This window comes from Lichenostomus cassidix, chromosome 2, assembly GCF_008360975.1.
Source record: "Lichenostomus cassidix isolate B80296 chromosome 2, HeHo_3.0, whole genome shotgun sequence".
NCBI classification, from domain to species: Eukaryota; Metazoa; Chordata; class Aves; order Passeriformes; family Meliphagidae; genus Lichenostomus; species Lichenostomus cassidix.
Genome location: NC_139482.1, coordinates 17,662,180 through 17,684,289, shown reverse-complemented (window position 1 = coordinate 17,684,289; position 22,110 = coordinate 17,662,180). Strand labels below are relative to the sequence as shown.

Sequence of the window (22,110 nt, the reverse complement as noted above, 5' to 3'; positions counted from 1 at the left end):
CACAACACAGTAGATTTATACAAAGAATTCAAACTTCATCAGCATTCTGCTATTTCATCTTTGAGTATTTAGAATCAGAATGAATACTACCTTGTCCTTGTACTTTGCTGCTGATAGTATTATCAGCTACATCCATAAATTGTTCTCCTGCCTCTACCATGTTAGACCCACCAGATAAGGAATCCCCCACAAAGAAAAGTTTGGAACCCTCCAGTTTCCTCCCCACTGAACAAAGACACATGTAATTTAATTTCCCTGCAAAAGCTGTATCTACTAAATATGTTTTGTTTACATCCTGATCATCAGCAATTCCTACAGGCAGTGGAATTCTTCTGTAGAAGGAAAGCATCATTATCAGTTTTGATGCCTTTTGTTAGCCACAAACTTTTCAGTGTGTTTCTACTTCTATTTAGATTACCCGACTCATGTTTTAACACACTTGAACATTCCTTCTGCTATTTTGTTTATTTTGAAGGCAGTTGTCTCCATGCTACCCAGGTTTCTTCTGCTCTCTTTTAATTCTGCTAGATAGAACACACTGACACTCTGTTTCTCAATCGATCTCAATGTTGTACCTCCGTCAACTCTGCTCCAGGTCACCTTGAGAGATTCACATTTTAAGGGCTGTCTGGTTTCCTTCCAAGAAGGATATTTTTCCTATTTTTTATACCATGTCTTTGAATGAGATGGACTTTGATACATATATTTGATGATGCACAAAAGACTAGAGTGACTTAAATCTCCCTTTAAATAATGCAAATTAGTCTGTTCTCACCTACCATTTCTTTGAGCCATGCTGTGCGGTGATAAGTGTGTAATAAGCACAGCTGGTCCACACCACATGTGGTGAATGTTTAACACAAGCAGACACTTCCACTGACTGAAGTTAGGCCTCAATACCCTTAAAAAACCAAACCCAAACTTGGGGCAGGGTAGACAATACAAAAAAAACCAAAAACACCAAACAAAAACCAAAAGACAGACATGGCTTTGATAAAGTTAGATTTATAGCTCTCCTAAATCTCTGCCAAAATGTTTTTTGTTTTGTTTAAAACAGAGTGGTAGCTGAACTTCATTTGTTCACCAGCTTACTCTCTCATAGCAAGATACCAGCAGTGGAATAAACCCAGTTTCCACATAAGTAATTCATATGTACCTATAACATTACATTCAAATTATAAAACAAAACTTGTGCTGAACAACAATTTAAAGTCTACAGGATGTATAAAGAACAGTATCATTCAGACTTCATTTCACTCATTTTCCCACCCACAGACTATGCTTCTTATACAAAAAGAACTATTTTTTTTGTATAAAGACTATCACTTCTTATACAAAATATATATGAATAGCTATAATTTACACCACAAGATTGAATTTACATTACCTATAGAATGAGTTCTCATCGGTTTCCAGAAAAAAAAGTGTGTAGAACAAGGCTAAAGCATTTCAAAACAGGTTACTGAGTAGCTCAAGATTACTAAGGCAGGACCTTGATCTACCCACAAGAGAAGATGGAGGTTCAGAAGTATTAGTTCTTCCATCTCCCTCCAAAACCTCATTGTTTAAAACAAGATTTTAGTACTTGGCATATTTAGCATCCAACTGACAATCACATTTGACTTCCAAATATTCAATAGTCCTTCAGAGTAGAACACTTGCTTTAAAACACACTGAAATAGGTGTATCTAATGGTCACCACATCACAGCAACTAACAAGTCACTTAACTACATTTTTTCAGTGAGGGACAGAACATAGCTCCCTAGTTTCACCTCCCTCAGATTTAGTGTTAGTCTCAAAATAATTGATTTTTTTCTAGCTCCTCTGAACAATAAACATTCCCATTTTTGTAAGAATCAAGGTACTATCCTGCACATAATAGCCTCCCCTCGCTACAGAGTCTTCGTTAGTCTCTTCAGCATGAAAAAAAATTCACAGTGAAGACAAAGGAGTCTTGCTTGAAGATATGACACAGTAAGTATTGCTGGAGTTTCATCAAACTCTGGGAAGTTTAGTGGGAACTTTGAAGCCTCGCTACACAAATAGACTTATTGGAAGTGTTGTTGACTTCCAACAATTTGCAAGTAACCAGTGTAAGTAACAAAACTAAGACTGGAGAAAGAAATGCAGCAATAAATCAGATCTATTTTTTCATAACTAGAAAGTAATTATTTAAAATTCATAGATCTCTATAACTTATCACATGTAATGGCACACTAAAACATTGCAAAGATGACAGAGTTTAACAAAACTGAAGGTATCAAAAGGCATTTGAAAGATACTAAAACCTGTCTATATGACATCACTGCAGTTACATCACTGTAGTTTAGCAATGGGAACAAAAATCACCTAATCAAGAACTTAAAAAGGTTTTCCAGTCATTCAGGTGGGTGACTTCTAGTTCTCTTACAGATACAGCCTTACTTGAAGGTTTCTCATCAACAGTTCTGTAAAAGAATGTTACTGAGGCATAGCCATTCATTTTTGTAGACTCTTATGCAGTTACGTTCTTATATTAATTGTCTTAAGATATTTTCTATGAAAAGTATTACCTCACCTTTTACTGCTGAATTAGATTTGACTCTGTGACCTGAATAATTCACAACAAAAAACAAAAAAAAAAAAATCCCGACGTACTTCTACGTAGAGAGCTGAACTAATCCTATATATAGCCACCTACTCTGTGGGATCATACCAGCACTCGCACAAATGCTACAGTAATCTACTTTCCCCTTGTCCCAAACTATTTGTGGTGTCAATGTAAAAAAACATTTGTAGCCTTTTAACAGGAGTGCTCTTGCAGAACTGAACTTGCCTCTAATATGAGCATAGCAATTCTTATGTGTTTATTCTTTGGGGTCTGAAGTTTAAAAAATTCCCCATTTCTTCCAAATTAAATGAAAAGAATAACCTCATCCTAAAGCCACCTTGCTGTAATATGTTCTTCGTTTCACCAGCATGTCTGGAAGAATAAGTGAATGCCCCACCATTCAATTTCTTTGCAACATTTTCAGCTATAGCAAAATGGATGAACAGCCAATCCAGTGGGCTCATGTCCAAACTACCACCCTGAAGTCTTGTCAAAGGCCCCATTGACCACACTACAATTCTACTATATTAGATTTTTTTTTTTTTAATCAGTTAATTATGTCAACTATAGAACACACTTCACAAAACTAATGCAGCAGTGTTTCTTGGGAGACTGCAAGGCTGCCAGCAGAAATATTTCAAGGCTTTTACAAAAGCTAGTTTTTATGGTAGGGCCCTAGAAAGTGTGATGTGGTAGACTGCTGCCTCTCACATGCTGCTGGTGTTTCAGTCTTTACTGTGCTTAACATAAAGGAGAGATCTATGCTGTGAGGATACTGTAGAGCTGCTTCTGAGCATTAAAACAGATTTGAAAATTAAATATTAATTGTTAGAAAAGCGTGCATTAACACATACAGAGACAAGCAGACTGAGACTCAGTGGCCACAGCAAATTTAATCAGAACCCACACTCCATTAACAGCTGGAAGAGTTCCAGAAGCTGCCTGTGCCCTTGGCCATCTGCCAAGACCACTGATTGTGTTTTAAGTCCCCTGAAATTACAAGGATTTACTCGAATATGCCATTCTCCACTCTTGGTACAGTATATACAATTTTCTTTTGTGGCACATATAAAAAGTAGCCATCTACCTCACCACCATTACACTTGCATGCTACAGACGTACACAGTCAGACATCCTTAATGCCACCTAAATTGCAACTATGTTTGGTACTTGTTGCAAATGAACCGTAGGAAAGGCACTAGTGACACCTAACATCAACACACTACAAGCAGCATCTAAGATTTGAACTCAGGTATGAAATTTAATCTGTTGAGACAAAAATGAAAGCTTTCAAGCATTTACCAGTGCTATCTACACATGTTAGAGACAAGCATCAAAATTCTTGTACCAAAAGCTTCATTCAAGTCTACTGCTCATTAGAATCATGGCACGCACTAATACATAGCTCTTATAATAGAATTGTGCAGAAAACCCTGAAAGGAGGAAGAAGTGTTAAAACTAATCCCAATACCTGCAAGTCTTTAACATCAAAATGAGAAGTTAGTTTAGCCACATACCAAGACATCTAGTGAGTATAACATCTCCCAAGAGTATCTGCCATGCAGTCACAATTCTCTTTGGAGACCTACATATGCTACAGCATTTTACTTAGGTAAGGTTTCAGATTATATCCAGATTATGAAAAGAAATAAATAAAAATCCAGGTAGGTAGTGATGACTAAAAACTCTTGCAGAAACAGGGGTAGAAAGGGAACCAGGAAACACCCTACAAAGCACAATACTGATTCAGTTGCACGTCTAGAATATTCTGCAAGTATTTGATGCACATGTCATATGTGGAGTCAATTCAACACTGAATTCCTCAAGCCCACACCAAGATCTGCCATCACTACAGGACGAGCCAGAATATTTGCATAAAGTGTGTGCATTACAACTCACACAGACTGGAAGCTGCTCTTGAAAGCACATCAGTGCAAGTACCTAAGTACTGCCCGGTATGAGGTTTGATGTATGGAAGCCTAACAGCATAAGAAAGGGAAAATACTAATTGTGAGAATAACTCCTTCAAACTCAAAGACTGCTGTACAATACGATGCAGCACTACAGTGCTAACTTTGCTCATTGCCTTCCCCACTGTAGCTCCACGGCAGAGTAACCCAGCTTGTCAGCCAGATCCAGCCTCCCACCCCCTGGCATTCAACACGCCTTTTGTTGAGCTCAGCTGGTGACCTACCCAGACAGTAGCCAGCAGCAAGACCAGCTCAGGCTGTGGTTTTTCCAGCCTTTTGCTTCTCAGCTAAGCTGAATTACATGATTTGCCACTTGGCAAGTGGGAATAGTCCTGCCTCCTTTTCCCCTCTCTACCAACAACCCCTTCGATCAGAAAGCAAGTTGATTCAGCCTGAGAACCCAGCAAAAATGAGAACAAAACAAAAGCCCAAAACACAGAGTTTTTACCAGATTAGTCTCTGGTCTTTTAGCAAGCTGAATTGATTTACTGGATCATCAGACAAATACTAGAGCCAGCATAAACTAAGCAGTAGGAACTCAGCTTCCTTTTATTAAAGCCACAGACACAGCTGAGAAGGGCTTGATCAGAGTTATTTATCCCTGTACCTTAAGCCACAGGTAGCACTGCTGCTCTGCTGCAATTCGTACTGCTGGGACACAGCCCAGCAGAAAGATCGTGTAAGAAAATACAAATAGGTCACTCAGGAGAGAAACCACTTGAATCTGAAGCATGTCTCTTATTGAAGCAGCAGAGAGAGGAGACGTCAGTCTCTGAACAAAGGCAAATTAAAATGGTATGTTGGACCAACAGGAGATGCTGAAGGTCTTTTTTCGTAAGCCAGTTCACAATTAGGTTTATCATGAAAACACACGGCAGTGCACAGTGGCTGCACAAACATATGTAATTTCAGTTAGAGTTCTCTCACTTTTTCACCCATGTAAATATTATACCTGCTTGCCCAAGACACCTATAGAGTAGCACTGCTGTGAGAGTCTACAAGTGTACTCAATATGAGTGAAGTTAAAACTGGGAAGGATGAGACTGAAGGGCTGAAAGACACTAAAGCCAACAGTTCGCTCCTATCACAAGGGGACAGATTCATTGTTCCTGCATCCTGTCAGGCAGCTCTGCCTGCCCTTTTTGCACTGACTGCAGTATTTGTCAGATCCCACCAGAAACTAAGTACTTAATTTCCTAAAGATATTTTCTCCACCCCAGAGAACAGTTTGGCCAAAGGTACAATACTGAGAACAGTGAGGAAAAAAAAAAAAAAATAGGACCAAGACCAACAACAACTGCTGCTGAAAAAGAGGTAAAAGTGAAGCAACATCTAAAAATGAACCACAGGTTATCCCTTCCAAGACACCTACTTAGGAGCATGCAGTCAGAGTCCCTAAAGACACACAGATGCATGCAAGCTAAAATAGCACTACCTATCTGGCAAACTGTAATTCAGCATAGGCATAAATTGTCCCTCAGGGGAAAGATTTACTAGAGACACAACCCTAGACTGGAAGGGGATACAGCAATGGAGGTATAAGTGATGTACATTCAAAAACAGAAGGAAAGAAACTCTAGGCAAGGAAGAAAGGATATAATTTCTGTAAAGACTTTCCATAGTCTCATATAATGCCAGGAAGGAGTCTCATCAGAGGACTAATTGAAAGAAGTAGAATAATTTTCCCATTTCTTGACGAAGAGGCAGGGGAACAGTTTGCTCAGGTTTCCTTATCACTTACTGCAAAACCCACAACATTAAAGCCAGAACAATGTGATGGACTAAGTCCAACACATTCATTTTTAGGTTCAGCTATAGACTAAAACTGGTGTCAGTGTCTCCCATTGGGACAAACAGAAGCATTTCCAAGATACCAAAAGCTACCATGGATGTGGACTATTTGTATTCCACAGGGATTTTTACAAAATCCCATACAGAGACTATACCTTCATTTCCTTTAAATTTTAGTTGCCTAGCACTTGCTGCATATACATTTGAAAACATTTGAACTGCCAATATCAGAGTTGTCAGATTTTACTGCTTCTTAACATAGAAAGTACAATATTGATAAAATCTTAAGAGACTTGGTATCTGTTGTTAGAGGACAACAAGCTCAAGAATAAAGAGGCTTATTAGGATAAGACCGTTGGTAAAATCTGTAGAAACAGAAACTTTAAGCAGCAGCTGACAGATTTCACTTTTTCATCTATTGCTCATCCTCTTGTAACAACCTTCCAAATTTCAAAATCACTATCCTCCATGCAGGGAGAGAAACCAACAGAGTCCCAAAAAGGATCTGGTTCACGGCTGGCACAGACCAAGGCTTAGCCTCACCTCTGCAGCAAGGCATCACACAGCTCAGCTCCCAGTGTGCTCTCTCACCCACTGCTCCCAGCAGTGCTAGCATCACATTCCTGTCCTTTCTACTCCTCCCTGCCTGCCTTCACACAGGCTTAATTTTCAGCAAGCAAGCAGCTGACATGGCTGACCAGAGACACACACTGCTGGCAGCTGGGCTCACCCGTGGAAAGGACAGGTTTTAGGGAGACCCACTCTCACAATGAAGCCATGCTTTTATTTAACAACTTGGCCAGAAATCAGGGAAATACAACTGAAAACCATGTAAACTCCCCAAAGAATTCCCCTCCGTAAGACACCCTTCCTCTTCCACACATGGAAAGTGAAGGTGCAATGCCAGTTTTAGATCTCTGGAAATCTGTAGGAGTGAAGGCATTACACTGCAGTGTCAGGTTAAGTTATTTCATACTTCCTGTCCTTAAGTACACCTTCATGGGGGGGAGAGAAGCTAATAAATAATTTAAATAGTTCATTAGTAAACCCCCATGGAAAATTAACGAGATTAAATGTCCTGTTTCATACAGATGGAGCTAAGTGACAAGGGTAGTGTCACTTAGGTAAAAGATGTTTATACTCACACAGGATATGTTTTATATTTACAATAGAGTCATGCAACAATTTTGCAGTCGTGGCCTGGATAACCAAAGATGACTAACCATGTTGTGGAGTCTTCCTGGTGGTTAAGTTAACTTGGCTTTGAAGTAACATTGCACTGTTTTTTGTTTCATTCAAATTTGTGGCGGCAATTATCATTCCAAAACTTCAGACATCCACAGCATGGGCACCTCTCTCTGATCAGACATCCTGGATGCTTTAAGAGCAGATTTCAAAGTCCATGACCTGGGCCAGCTTGACTGGCCCAAGAGTAGAGCTCCAGGCTGGATTTGTTTGACTGCACTTCTATCACTGTTCCATTTACCATGCCACTCCAAGGTGGCTGCAAAGCTGTCTGCTCACTGGGGGAGCTGTGAAACAGGTACCTTGTGCAACAGTGAGTGCTGCCAACTCCACCAGTCAGATTCTCCTGAGCACTTTCCTCTGTGCATTACTTATGCAAATACATGTAAATACACAGGATCTCAAGGCTTTAGGAAACACTTCAGAAAGCAATAAGTTAATTAGGCAGGAAATCAGCTTTCCTGTCCTGGAAGATACAGTAAAATTCAATCCTTTGGCTAGTCCATTAAAAAAAAAAATTAAAACCCACAAGCTCCCCTCAGTTTTGCAGGGGCAGTGCTGTGACTCACTGCACACTGTTTATTTTATGTTCAAGGAGTCCAAAAGCTGAGCATTTTCACTCCTGGTTTGTCTGGCGCCTTTTGTCCACCCTACCTCAAGTTCTGAGACATTAGATATATCTGAAAACTTAAATAAAGCTACATGTTTTTCAAAGAGTGGTTAAGAAGTCTAGCACAAATCATAGAGAGACTGCTGTATAGCATAACTATATCAACAATTATGCTGCAACAAAGTTCAGCATGCTTGGACTAAAGCTTGAACAACTGAGAGATCATTTCCATAAACTAAGTACCCTATATTGTTACAGCCCACAGAAATATATTTCAAGTATTTGACATATCAAGCACTTGAGGAGAGAGAAAAACATGACTACCCAGACAATGCCTATTAGCCCATATTGCATGGTATGGAAAAACAGGATACATCAAAAGCATGAACCAAAGCTCCAGACACACTCCACAGTACCCAGAAAGCTGAGTATTTGCACCCCTCAGCAGAGCTGCCTGGCATAGAAGGTTACACAGCAACTTCTGTGAAAAACTTACATTCTATCAAGTAAGGGGAAAAACATAGCAAGCATGAATCTGACAAACCAATTCCAAGATCAGACTTGTCAGCTAGGAAAGCAATGGTAAGTGTACAGAAAATGTAGCTCAAGGATCGTGCTTTACTATCTTGGCTCTCAATTGCTTCTTCTGTCTACCTGAAGCCATAGTATTAAATTTCATCATCCAAATGACCCATGCCAGCTTGCACCACTATTTGAAGTCTATTTGCAATAGCAGGTGAAGAAAACCAGGGAAACCTTTGCAGCAAAAATACTTGTCTTCGTAAGTAGCTATACAACTTCATCTTGAGAACTCCACACAACCAAATCCATGTTCTTCCTTTAATGAACGGCCTAAGTTTTTTACTTTTTAAATACAGTGCTTCCCACGTCAGAAATTAGTGTGTCCCAAATTAATTCTTTTCAAAGTCTTTTACCAGCAAGTCCAACATTCACGGAACATTTCAAACTCCTGCACTTTTTTATTACTTTTTTATTTTTGAAGAACAGGCTATATATATTTCAAGACTATCAGCAAGACACAGATGATCCAGGTTCCCTTCAGTTTTGCTCATCAAAAGGCCACTATTAGTCACAATACAAGTCTGACTGAAGAACAAGCAATCCTGAATTATGTGCTCATATGTGACACAGATCTCCTGGATTATGTCTTCATCTCAAAAGGGATCCCATGGCAATACAAGTAAAAACATGCAGGTTACTTCAGGTGTTACTTTCTAAACCTGAGTACAAGGATGTCTATGCCCTTGTGCCCAGGTCTCAGCAGACATCTTGGCCAACTCAACTACATAAAGTAACACACATTAGAATATGATAGTTTAAATCAATTTCACCTTCTAAACAAGAAACACAGGATCCCTTAAGCAGTGAGTGCCGTTTTGAAGTGAATTTTAGCCTTGCTCTTGAGATAATATGATAGCAACATCTACTTCAGTGACTGAATAACTGTCTGCCAGCTAGACATATTTCTATATCCCCCATCTGTTTTTCATTTCTGAACTTTTCTGCGTTGCGCTGCCACGAGAACAGTATGCTATCTCGTGACAAAATCAAACAAGAAGAATGTTTTGATGACCCTAGTAAGTCTTAAGGCACATGGACAAACAAGCATTTTTACATGTCAAATACTGTAAAGGAAGGCTTAGCAACTTCAGCAATACAAAGATACCCTCCAAACTACCATCATTACATACATTTCACTGTCAAATAGTCAGAAACATGGCTTTTCAGGAAAGGGTCTCTGTATTTCCAAGGGCATTTATAACAGAGTGAAGAAGACCTCAGGCACATTGCTCCAGATTAGTTAGAAAGAAGCAGCCCATTGTAAAAGAGTCATCACCCATCAGAATCCAACGAATCTTCATCTTTCAGGTGACCAGCACATCATGCAGGAGCTACCACTACTTTCAGGCTCTTCCAGTAACTTCTTAGGTGCTTAACCTTTAGTTGTGAAGCAAGACATGTTCAGCCAGGAACTTCAGGAAGTCATTCACAGGAAAACGAAAAAACTTGACTTAAATATGAAAGTGGGAGATTTCCTCAACAAGACAGGAATATTAAAAATATCCTATTGAATGACATCTTCCAAGGAGAAACTTGCAATATACCTCTCTGAAAGATTCATCAAGTACAAAAATAATATCTGAAGCGTAATTAGCTTGTAAAGTGAACTAAAAACACCAATACCAACCCCAGGTAACTATTGTAACATGGGGGAAAAAAAACCTCAACAGGTGGGAGAGACCGTGGAGAAGGAAGAGAAATCCACCCCACTCACACCAAGAAATAGGCAAAGTGCACTAGAAATAGTTAAGATACTCCTTAGTTCAAGACTGTTTTGGTTTGATGTACTGCAACAGAACAAGCAGAGGAGGGACAAGGGGTGCAGGATTCTGTGAGCTCAGAGACATCTGAACCCTATTAACATCCCTGAGCCAACACAGCCTGAAGGACATTGCTCACTCACATGAAATAACCAGCCACAACTGCCTGCAGCTGTAGGTAGAAAGAGAAAGCAGCATTGTTGAATCAGCTGAAGCCCAAAGTAACAGCTGGAAAAACTGCTGTATCAGGAACAGAATGGGGAAGAGGTTCCAAAATCAGTGGTTGCAGTGCATTTTGCCTGCAAGTAGGTACAGGGGTTTGTTGACAAGCACTAAGGTTTTGTTTCTATAAATGACTGTTACCACTTTTCTTCTGTGAGTCTGAGGAATACCCAGAAAGCTTTTCTTCTTTGGTCCTGGCCACTGTGTAAGCACAGCAGAAGGCTGGTTAACATGCCACACACTGCAAAGCAAATCGTGAGTCAGACTGAAAACGCATTAACCTGACAATTCTGCTTAAGACCTAAAAGAATTACTAAACCAGAAAATTTCTTTTCAATTCTCCTCTGCTACTGAGGGCAGGGGGAAAACACACATTGAGAGCAGCAGGGAGACCCTAATTTGCATCAACCCCAAGGCACTGCACAGGAAGTTGGTGTGGAGCATCTGACACTTCGTTTCAGTACTGCATTTCAGTTTGAGTGAGTCATTTCTGAGTCCTCTACCTGCAAGTTTGCAGTGACTGAAGAGGTTTGCTATGGGCTTTCCAGTAAAGTCAGCTTATCTGAGACTGCTGTCTTTCCCAGAGAGCCAACCATCTCTTTTAAATAGCCAGCTGAGACAGCATGTGTTGCTAAGTCCTTCCTCTTCCAGAAGTAAAAATAGATACTCCACTCCTCAGTTCAACTGCTTTCTCAATTTTTGGTATTTTGCAACTTTGCCTCCCAAAGCTAGCTCTATATTCAGCTCAAAATACAACAAGTCAGAAAGACCAAAGTGGGAAGCTCAGAGATTAGCAACCTTGCTTTTGTTATGTCAATCTTCTAACTTTAACTCAGCTCCAGGAAACCATAAAACATGAGATTTGCACACTGTAAAGGGTCCAACAACCACACACTTAAACAAGTATTTCTCTCTTAGCTCCTCTAGAAAGTTTTGTTACAATCACCCAGAATCCAGCCCGCAAGAGTCACACCACACCACAACACCAATAAACACTAACTACAGAAAACTTACATTTCTGAGAGAGAAAAAAGGCACACTGAACAAATAAAAAGCACAGCCAGCAACACTGACATCGTAACCTGCTGTACCAAAAATACTTTTGGTACCCACATGACCTAGCAAGGGTCTACAAAACACTGGGCAACATGATTATTGAGGCTTGGCATCACAAGCTAATCAGATATTTCTCAATTTCATTTCAGTATAGTAAAACTATTAACAAGCTACTTTCTTTTAACTGATCTTAGGCTAACGAAGTTGGGTATTTTCCTCTCTCCCCCCTCCAAAAAAACCCCCAGAAAGTCAGTGACTGCTACAGCCACATAGTTGATAGCCTGCAAGAGATTATTTAAGGTAGGATTCTCAAGAATTGTTATTGTTTAGAAGTTCTTCCAGATGTTGGCATTTATCTCGAAAAGCAACCTCAAACTCTAGCCCATAGGAAACCACTACAACTTTTCTGAAGACATTTAGCCTCTGGATACGCAAGTTATGAAGTTAGATGGTTTAGACCATGTTCCAAAAAACAAAGACTGAAGAGATGACCAGAAATCAATGGATACAATATAGACAGCGCTGTTTTTTTCAAAATACATGACTATTTCAAGAAGTTAAAATAGTTGAGAAACGTCTCCTCCTTGAAAGTGCACAATCCATGGTGAAAGTTCTCTACTCAGGTGGGTTTTTTTACTATGGACAACCGTTTAATTTGAGGTTGCTACACATGAAACTGAGCTATAGACAGGAGATCCGTGGTCAGTCAAAGAGCTATGCAAGTCCCTGCAATTGTCCTAAGCTACCATAAAAACTCACCTCAAAGTACACACGCATCACACTCTTCCCCTTACGCTCCCTGCAGTGTTTGCAGTTCCTCTTTTAAGCTGGGACTGACATGAACATGGCCTTTTGTGGTATAAAACCCCTACCCCATTTACTTTTTGCATTTGTTTTTCTGTTCGCATATCTCCCCAAATGAACTTGCCATGGGATCAGATCAGCACCAGAGTGAATGAAATCCAGTCAAGCAGCCCCAGCTGTAGTAGGCTTCAGTATCATGGAGACTGCAGTTTGTCTAACCTTATGCTAACTTAAACTGGCACTTAAAAGGAAGTTATTTTCCTCCATCTCTTCTATTTTTGCATCAACTCCTCATTTTTTGTGCTGGCGCAACTCTTGGCATAGCTGGACCACGAATTTCAATGAATTATGGTCCATCTAAAAAACTCCACAAAACGTATTATTTTTGCTGGATTACTACTTTGGAGCTGAGTAATAACCAATAAGGAAAACAGATATGGCTGAACTTGTTAGCCAGGGAGACTGAAATGGCAGAGACTTGATTGATAAAATGCAAACACAGGTATAGCAGAGCTGTGAGACAGCATATGACTAAGACATCAGGAGGGAGATGAAGCAAAGTGAAAGACTAAATCAGTTAGCACAAGCAGTTGAAAGGTGGTTCTGTACATCTCAATCTCACCAAGGAGCTCCACAGGCTTTCTAATAATGCCACATAAGGGAATGTGATTTTTTTCAGTTTTATCTTACAATCTAAAAGGATCATGCTTACAGCTGTTTTAAGAATATTAGGATTGCCTTGGGAACTTACAGTGCACACAAAAGAGCTGGATTAGACTAATTACCTTGCCTCAGTACACAAGGTAGCTATTCACCAAGCTAGATGAAAATCAAGTACTCTAAAAGGTATATAGCCATTAAGTACTTCTACTGCAAACTATTCAACCCCATCCTTTGAAGACAGAACTAGTGTTTTCTTTCCAGTTTGAGATCCATCACTACAGCATTCAGCTACTTCAAACAATGTTCACAACACCTTTATTAAGCAATTTTTCAACACAAAATGAATTAACTTATTATAGAACAGCCCAGGCTCTACAGGAAGATCATAAGACAGATGATCCCATAGCAAACTACACGCAAGAAGTCACCACCTCAACAATTCAAAGCTAACCCATTTCACCACATACAGGGATGCAGACTATGAGAACTAAGAAGGTTTGTCATTTCCATCCCATAGCAAGGCAGCAATTTCTTGAACTGCTTCAACTATTTTGCTAAGTGCAAACACATGGTTTACCAACAGTGCAAATGTGGAAGAAAAATCAGAACTTGTGTTAGACATTTGTATAGTAAGTATTGAGAGTACAAGAAATGGAAACATGTGGACATATGCCTTGGAAGCAAACATAAAGCAAGGAATTCGTACTGGAGTACGGAGATGAATATGTACTAATTTCAAACCTTTAAAACCTCACAGTTAGTCATCTTGGTTGTTAACCTCCCAACAAATCAAGAGATCCATAAGCCAAAATTACTACAACTCTGAGTGCTTAGTTCTGGCAAGATTACACTGAAGAGCTGTAAATAATTAGTTTTACCTTACTCTAAAATTGTCATGAGCTTGCACAATGCACAGCTAGTGTACAGATCCCTAAGGCACAAGATGTTTTCAAGGAAGAACAGAAAACAGCTCTGTAGAGCAGAAACTGAATAATGGGGTGAGTCAGTTATTGTAAACAAAGTTTGCCACCCTGAAACTACAGGAGGAAAATAAACATTTACCAGGCCCAGGCCAATGGGCATAATACAAGTGTCTGCTTTAATGAGCAAGGAATTCAAAACAAATACCCTAGAGACTCTTAAGGCATCTTGGCGCAGGATACTCAAATAAGACAACTAAAATGAGGCAATGAAACAGTCATGCTGCCTATTTTCTTCACAGAACATTGTCCAGCCCTCTCTGCTGAGGTCAATGAAATTCAGTTTCAAAACCCTACAGGAAAAAAAAATGACCCTAGCCTTTGCAGCATCTTATCTTGTAGATTGGGAGAAACTACACAAAGCAGTTTTGAAACTGCTGTTAGAGCTCTTTCATAGCTCTTCCACTCTCACCCCTAACAGAAGCTATTGTATGTGTCCCTTTCAATAGTTTACAGAAAGATATGAAATATCACTCCCATTTGTATTTCATGGAGGCATGTTTACTCCCTTAACCTAACCATAATATTTACAATTTTTTATTTTTACTAGTCCATTCACTCAGCTGCAAAAGCAGTATCAAATTAACTTCTGCAGTAGACAAAGCCTGACACCCAAAAAAGAGCCAAGTTTTCAATAAATAGCACTTCCTGTTCTGCTTCCTTCTATATGCAAACATCTGGGCTGAGTGCCCAACGGACTATTTTAAAATAGTTTTAATTGCTTTATTATTTGCTCTGATGTAACCAATGCTTTTTAATACATTGTTTCTCCCAGCTTCTTAGAAAGAGCCTTCTCCCACATAGTCTAACACCACCTCCATTAAACAATTCATAAGATGGGTTTGTTTTTTTTTTTTTCCAAGCTCACTGTTTAAAATCTTGATTAGTATCTTTAGTTTTACTTTGCCTTAGTTTTGAAAAGCCACTTAGGACACAGCTGCAGCAGTGATGTTCTGCACTAAATACAAATAGTAAGAACATAGCTGGTAAGTGATGAGTATCCCTTCCCACCCCAAGACAGTTTCCAATCAACCTGTTGTGCTGACAGGCAGTGCCATGAGTCAACATTATGGTTCCATATCCTCAGGGTGTCACCAGTCACATCATCATTTAAGACTATATTAAAAATATGGACACAGAAGTTATCAACTCCTGTTAACTTATGAAGGCATACCACTAGTACTAGTACTGTGGGCTTGTTTTTGTCAACTGATCTCACCCTTTCTTTAATGAAAACTAATCATAAACATGTATTTATTTATTCTAGTTTTCGACTATTTAGGCTTCGTCTTTCTACCGAACAATTCAATAAGACCTTCCAGTGTCACTTTCCTATATGTACAATGTTCCAGGATAAAAAGTTCTTAGGAGAGATGCTAGGTAAGTCAGGACTAAGAAATATGATTTATGCCACACCCAAGAGATTCCACTTTACATAAGAAGCTCTCCAGTGACATGTTAAAACATAAGGACAGGCATTAATAAATGAGCTACTTGTGTATTTTTCTGGATAAAGGTTTATAACAGGAAAGACCAGTATACTAGCTAAGAAAACCCTCAAACTGAAAACTGACTAGTACAGACATTTTATAGCTTTCTGCAGATACGGAACCATTCTTAATGTGATCAAATATAGCTTAGTGCATGAGGCAGGGAAGATGCATTTGCTTGTCATGTTTTTCCCACCCCTCCCCATTTCTTACTCTAAAGCTGAAGGAATCCAAGAGGCACACTGATAGATAGGAGTCCCTGTGCTTTTTATTATTCTATCCTGGTGTTGTTCCACTTCTGTTCAAAAGATCAAGCGAGATTACAAGTGAGAGTGCAACAGCATCAAGCTCACAGTAGGTCACGTGAGCAGCTGAAAAAGGTCATGGAGTTTATTATGTGTTGAATTCTTTACCCACAGAAAGTACACTCTTTCTGATGTACTCCACAAAATGCTGGGGTGGGGGAAGTAATTTCATCCACATATTCTTGTTGCACCACTTGTTTATTAGGCAGCAAGTGCCATTGAGGAGTCAGGCACTGTTAAATTTTTGGATCAGCTTGTAATCATGCAAGAAACAGATGGTGATTACAGATTCCAGGGGCTGGGGGGGCTGTTTGTTTTTGGTTGGGTTTTTTTTAACTTATACAGTATGCTCAATAACTTCATTAGGCATTCATGCTCATCTCCTAAATACATTTAATTTAATAGTTGACACAGTAGGCAAGCTCTCCAGCAGCCTGTTCTTTACCTCAAAATTAGTTACAAAAAAACCCCACTCATATTAGTCTTCTGCAATCTTTCAGGGTGATCCTTTGAAGGACCTAAGCCTACAAATTCCCAGCTTTCCCAACAAGCTCCTAACAGAAGCAGGCAACCAGTTTGAGGGAGAGCACACCCACCATCATTGTGCCTGGGATGATTGTCATAGGATGCAGAAAACAGAATCTTGTGGCTTTCATTTTTAGGCACAGAAAACAAAGATGCAAGAATTACTTCTAAAAGGACTAGGTAACAAGTTACATTGTCACCTTCCTTCCTCTCCTCCTTGCTACGGTTATTGGAAATCCGGCAACAGTGACAACGTAGAGGTAAGAATAAGGATTTATTTGCCACACCAGTTGTAAATTAAATACTACAATTATGTCAGCTAGTTAAAAATATAGCTTTAAGTCATACTAACCACTGAGTTTAAATATTTATTTCAGTAGCATAGACAGATTATCTTTGACACAGGCTAAAAGACTGAGATAAAATCAACTGTTAATGATGCAGATGCCTGCATGATCCAAGCACTGACAATTAGTCTTTGCTGCTACAAGTCATCAGTATTATAATCAGATCTACAAAATGGGACACAGTTGCTTTCCCTTTCACTTAGCAGCAATCTTCATTCCACAGCATATGTCAGAACACCAAGAAATGAATTTACAGCTCCGAATGTGAACACACTTTTTCTTGCTTTGTAAGACATTTGGGTAATGTTCACATGTTTTCCTCTCACATGCCCTCTGAAGTTATTACTGAATTTGACTCCACTACCAAGCAGGATTTTGCATTAGGCATCTCTCTACTTCTACCTAAACAACTGCGGGTTGCTTACAGTTTCTTGAATGGGGGGTGGTGGGGGAGGGCCAGTGTAATTGATAACAACCTTGGGTAACAGACACCCCTCTGCAAATTTTTTCCCCCCTTTAAGAATTCACACCTCTGCTGTCAGCCCTCAGGTTCGTGGCACCAATGTCCAAGGCTTCCCTTTAGAGTCATGTTTAGAGTCATGTTCCCTTTAGAGTCTCCTAGGACTGGAGAGTTAAGAGAACAGTTTTTATAATTTTTTCCTTAACTTCTTCACACATTAAATTTCAAACTCTGAAAATCCTCCAAAACTCAACTATCAAGTATAGTCCTAAAATTAAAACATTAATAAACCTGCAGAAAAAAGAATATTTTTCCTTTTTATCTTCACAAAGTGTTTCCTTCCAAAACATGCAGCAATATCAGAAATGTAGGAACTGCATCTCAGCTCCACTGTTTCAATATATACTTATTCCCCAAGACAGTTAGTAAGACTCAGAGACTTCTATTGTCTCATTAATTGATAGGCACTGCAGGCAGTCTTAAATATAATTTTTCAGATGATTACTATATTCTAAGTTTAATTACTATCACCATGAATGATGATCTGTGCTCAGTTCCTAGTCTAGTCTTTGCTTATGGATTTCTGGTTATTCTGCTAAAATACCAAAGGATCCTCAATTCCTGTTCTTAATTAATCCACACACATTGTTTGTATTTCTCCCATGAGAAATTCTTATTTGTGATAACAGAGTTAAACCACACTGCACACTTATTTTCATTTGCTGGACAGTGCCACATGAAGCATTACGAAATGACAGGAAAAGCATCTAACAGAGGAACCTGGAACACTTCAATGCTGCATTCTTGGCCAAGAAAAGATGTTTAATTTGGATGCATCAAAATAACTTTTTTTTCCATGTTCTCGCATTCAGAGGGATTTTGCTTCTACAGAGCCTCCAAGCATTACTCATGACCACATTTTGCAGCATGGTAAAGAAATAGAATGTTATCTGCAGAACACAACAGATATTCACATCTCCAACCCTCACCTTCATGAGAATGTGAAGCCTCTTTTCTCTGTCCCCACTATGCTGCTGGTGCTGTTTTTTGAGCCTCTCCAATGAAAGGATTTCAGTTCACAATTTTGAATCTTCTGTGCATGAACCAACACACTTTATTACCTTTCCTGCAAGGAACAGTTATGCACAATACAGCACATGATTGCAGGATGGTGACGATCACATATGGTGTTGTGTTTGTCACTATTTACTTGGTTATTATTTGTACTGAAGAAGTCTTTCCTCTAAAAGTAGTGATATTTCCAGGGTGAACTCACAGAGCAATGAGCTGTTGCAACAGGAAGATCTCTGTTTTCATCACTGATCTTCTCCCTCTCTCCTCAGGGAGACAGTGAACAGCTAGCACACACTGCCTTTCAGTACAAGTCTCTCACCCTGAAATTGCCAGCTTGCTTTCTTTCATTAAAGAGGCTTGTTTTGGAATTTTTCTGCGAATAACACTAGCCGCTAAAGAAGGAGCAAAAGAAATTTGTATATTTAAGCCCGGTTCTGGCAAACAGAATATCATGCACTTCCACAACTAAAGATATTTCTGCTTTACAGATAATTAACTACTGTCTTATCAGTTCATGACATAGGATGTCACTGCTCACAACTGACCTACAGAAAACTTGAAATCCTTTGTCACCATTTCCTAGTGACTCCCAGTGCTACCTTAAGCAGACTATTCAACTTCACTAGAGCTTCTCCTCTGTCTGGCACATACAGCAAAAAAAGCTGTACGTACAGCAAAAGCTGATCCCCATGATCCTCACTTCATGCACTGTGCTGTTTAATGCAGCTCTAAGAGGGCTCAGTCTTGATGCAGAGACTCCAGACTTTGGGCAAAAACTACTGAAACATCCACAAGGGGAAAAAACTCAGGGGATATGGATGCGTAGGAAACAAAAGGAATAGCAAGTTAATACTACACGCTGCTCTGCCGGTTTCATGTGGCTGTTACAAAATTTGTAGTCTAATCTCAAATTGCACATTGACATTCTTACAGGCTCGTCACATAGCAGCAGACGTAACCCATGCAAACCCGACACAGGCATCCAGGCTTCGCTCCGCCAGCAGAAGGGAATGCGTTTTTTTCTCAACTGCCCCGATACCCGATTTTTGGCGATCTTTGGGCTCTACACTTTTAACCTGCCACGGCGGCTATTTAAAGATGCAAAGCTGCGACCTGAGCCTCATAATGCCCCAACCATGTGACATCTTTACCAGGCTCCTAATTTTAACGCAGACCAGCGCCCGGCCGGGGGTTCTCTCGGAGCCCGGGCCGCCCGTCCCCGCAGGGTGATGGAGCACTTCGCAAATGGTGCAGTTCTGCCGCCTTACCACGCCAAGCCCTCCCTCCTCCCCTCCCCCGCGCACACCGGCAGCGGACACTCGCCGAAGCGCACCGCACGGACACGGGACGAACTTGGCCACTTCCCATTGATAACCGGGATTTTTCCCAACTGCAGCACATCCACGAGACGCCCGCGCGCGGCCGGCAGCAGGAGCGGAGCCGCTCGGGCTCGGCTCGCAGCACCGTCCCCTCCCGGGCACCTCCCGCCCGCTGCCACCGAGCGGAACCGCGGGGCGAAAGGGAGGGCGCGGGCTACCGCAGGCACCCGGCACGGCCCGCGCATCACCCGCGCTCGGGCAGGGCACCGCAGCCGCTCCCCGCGGCACTGCCTGCGCTCAGTACCGCGCTCCCGGTGCCGCCGGGGCGAGGGGCGGCAGCCGGCGGGGGGCTGCCGGCGGCATGTGCCTCGCCCCGGTCCCGCCCGTGCCCCCGCAGCCCCCGGGTGCGATGCCCCAGCGCGGCGGGCGGGCTCGTGTGGGTCGAACCGCGGCGCTTACCGAGTGGTTGACCCCCCACATGAGGACGCTGAGCAGCGGGTCGCTAGCCCGAAACAACTTCACTTTTTGCGCCACGAAGTGCTTTTTCTTGGTCTTGGTTTTACTCGCCATGACGGGCACGATGCTGCTGGGGGCCGCCATGGCGCCGCAGGCGGCAGAGGTGGAAGGGGCCGGTGCGGGGTAGAGCGGCGGGCGGGCGAGAGCGAAGGGCAGGGGCGGTCAGCGCCGCAGCCCCGCGGGCAGGCGGGCGGCGGGCAGGCAGCCGCGGGACGCCGGGCGCATCCCGGCCTGGCGGCTGAAATGGCCCCGCTCGGCGCGGCGGCCCCGCCCCGCCCCCCCCGCGGGGAGAGCCGCCGCCCGCCCGCCACGCACCGCGCGCCGCCCCACCCCCGCGGGAACCGCGGAGCGCCGCTCTGCCGCCCCACTGCGCATGTCCCCGCGCGGCGCCTGCGCGGCCGCGGGCGGCGGGGAGCGGGGCTGCGGCGCCTCCCTCCCCTCAGGGACAGGCCCCGCCGAGGTGAGCCGCGGCTCGGCGCCGCCCGCGGGAGAAGGTGCTTCTCGTCCGCTGCCCTCCGGCCCTCACACCCATTTCCAGTCCTCCGGGAAACCAAGCCTGCCGTGGCCCTAGGCTTCAGCTTGCTAGTCGCTCGCACCGTAACTTTGTATAGTTTGTCTGATAGTAACTCCCGTTTCCAGTTCCCTCTCTGTAAAGGGACCTGTAGAAATGAGAGGGATCTGCGGCAGGACTTTGCCAGCTTCTCCCCACGCAGCTCGGCTCCCTGAGCAGAGCGATTCCTCACAGCTGGCGTACGGCAAATTCGAAAAGCTCGGTGCCCTGCAGGAGTACTGCACCCCTGTGACCTCACTGTCCTGTTATACCCCCAGCGGAATGTTTCTTGACTGCCTCCATGGCCACAGAGGATGTGGTCAGTGACAGGCGACATCCTGTGAAGGCACATCTGCCCAGCTCAGAAATACCGAGCACCGCATAGACTTTGCTCTGTTGTATAATGAGGAACCTCAGTGACATCTGCCATCACTGTTCGGGGTCAGTACCCACGGGTAACACAGAGCACACATCTCCTGTGCCTTTACAGTAAGTCATCCATCAGTTTCTGAATCATACAGACTGACCTGCCTGCTGCAGATCTTGCTTTGTTCATCACCTGATACCTCAGCAAGGTGACCAGATCCTTAGGGAGAAGCACGAGCAGGGCTGCTCCATGAGGTGAACAAACCACCAGTGAGGGTCATGCCAGTGCAACCAGTGCCCTCAGTGACAAGGCAAGGTCCCAAAGGGCCCACGCTCAGTGGGCAGAGTGCTGGCAACAGCACGCATCTACAGTGCTGGAGACAGCTATTCCTGCAACATAGCTCAGGCAAGCACCTAAACTATGCCCTACCTGAGCTTTAGTGGAAGTCCTGGGCAGAAGTTGTTCCTGAGTGTGGCTGTTCAGGGCAACTAAGGTCAATACATGAGTATGGGACTCCAACGCAGACTTCCATAAATTTAAAAATGTGTAGCACCTCTGCATTTCTCTTTTGGCATTGTGATCTCAACAGCAAAGCTGAAAATCATGCTGGAACCCAAACCAGTAATGTTTAATCTCCCTCCTGCATAGAAACAGTTACTGGGATTTATTTTATGATCCCTTCATCTTATGGAGGGTAGGACAAAACAAGGATCTATTTATTTTTCTGTCCTTTTTCCCCTTTTGTATTTTTTTTAGCAGAATTACTTAGGACTTACAGAGATACTAAACTGTAATTTTTCTTCTTGAAAATAGATTCAACAACAAAAAAACCCCTTATATTCTGCTGCAGTCAATGGAAGCAGCTGAGTAGTCAGCACCTTTG

The 22,110-nt window shown here is 42.1% G+C and overlaps 1 protein-coding gene across 2 annotated transcripts in view; it reads right to left on the bottom strand.

The window, feature by feature from the left end:
- Window positions 1-20,593, bottom strand: part of PIP4K2A (phosphatidylinositol-5-phosphate 4-kinase type 2 alpha) — a 108,230-nt gene extending 87,637 nt beyond the window's left edge. Inside the window, exon 1 of one of the 2 annotated variants that reach the window (XM_085050540.1) lies at window positions 20,254-20,593. In XM_085050540.1, coding sequence (XP_084906666.1) covers window positions 20,254-20,394 — 141 coding nt within the window. In that variant the 5' untranslated portion in view covers window positions 20,395-20,593. The remainder of the gene's footprint in view (window positions 1-20,253) is intronic. The other variant, XM_085050539.1, reaches the window with a different exon arrangement.
- Between the last annotated feature and the right edge of the window lie 1,517 nt (window positions 20,594-22,110).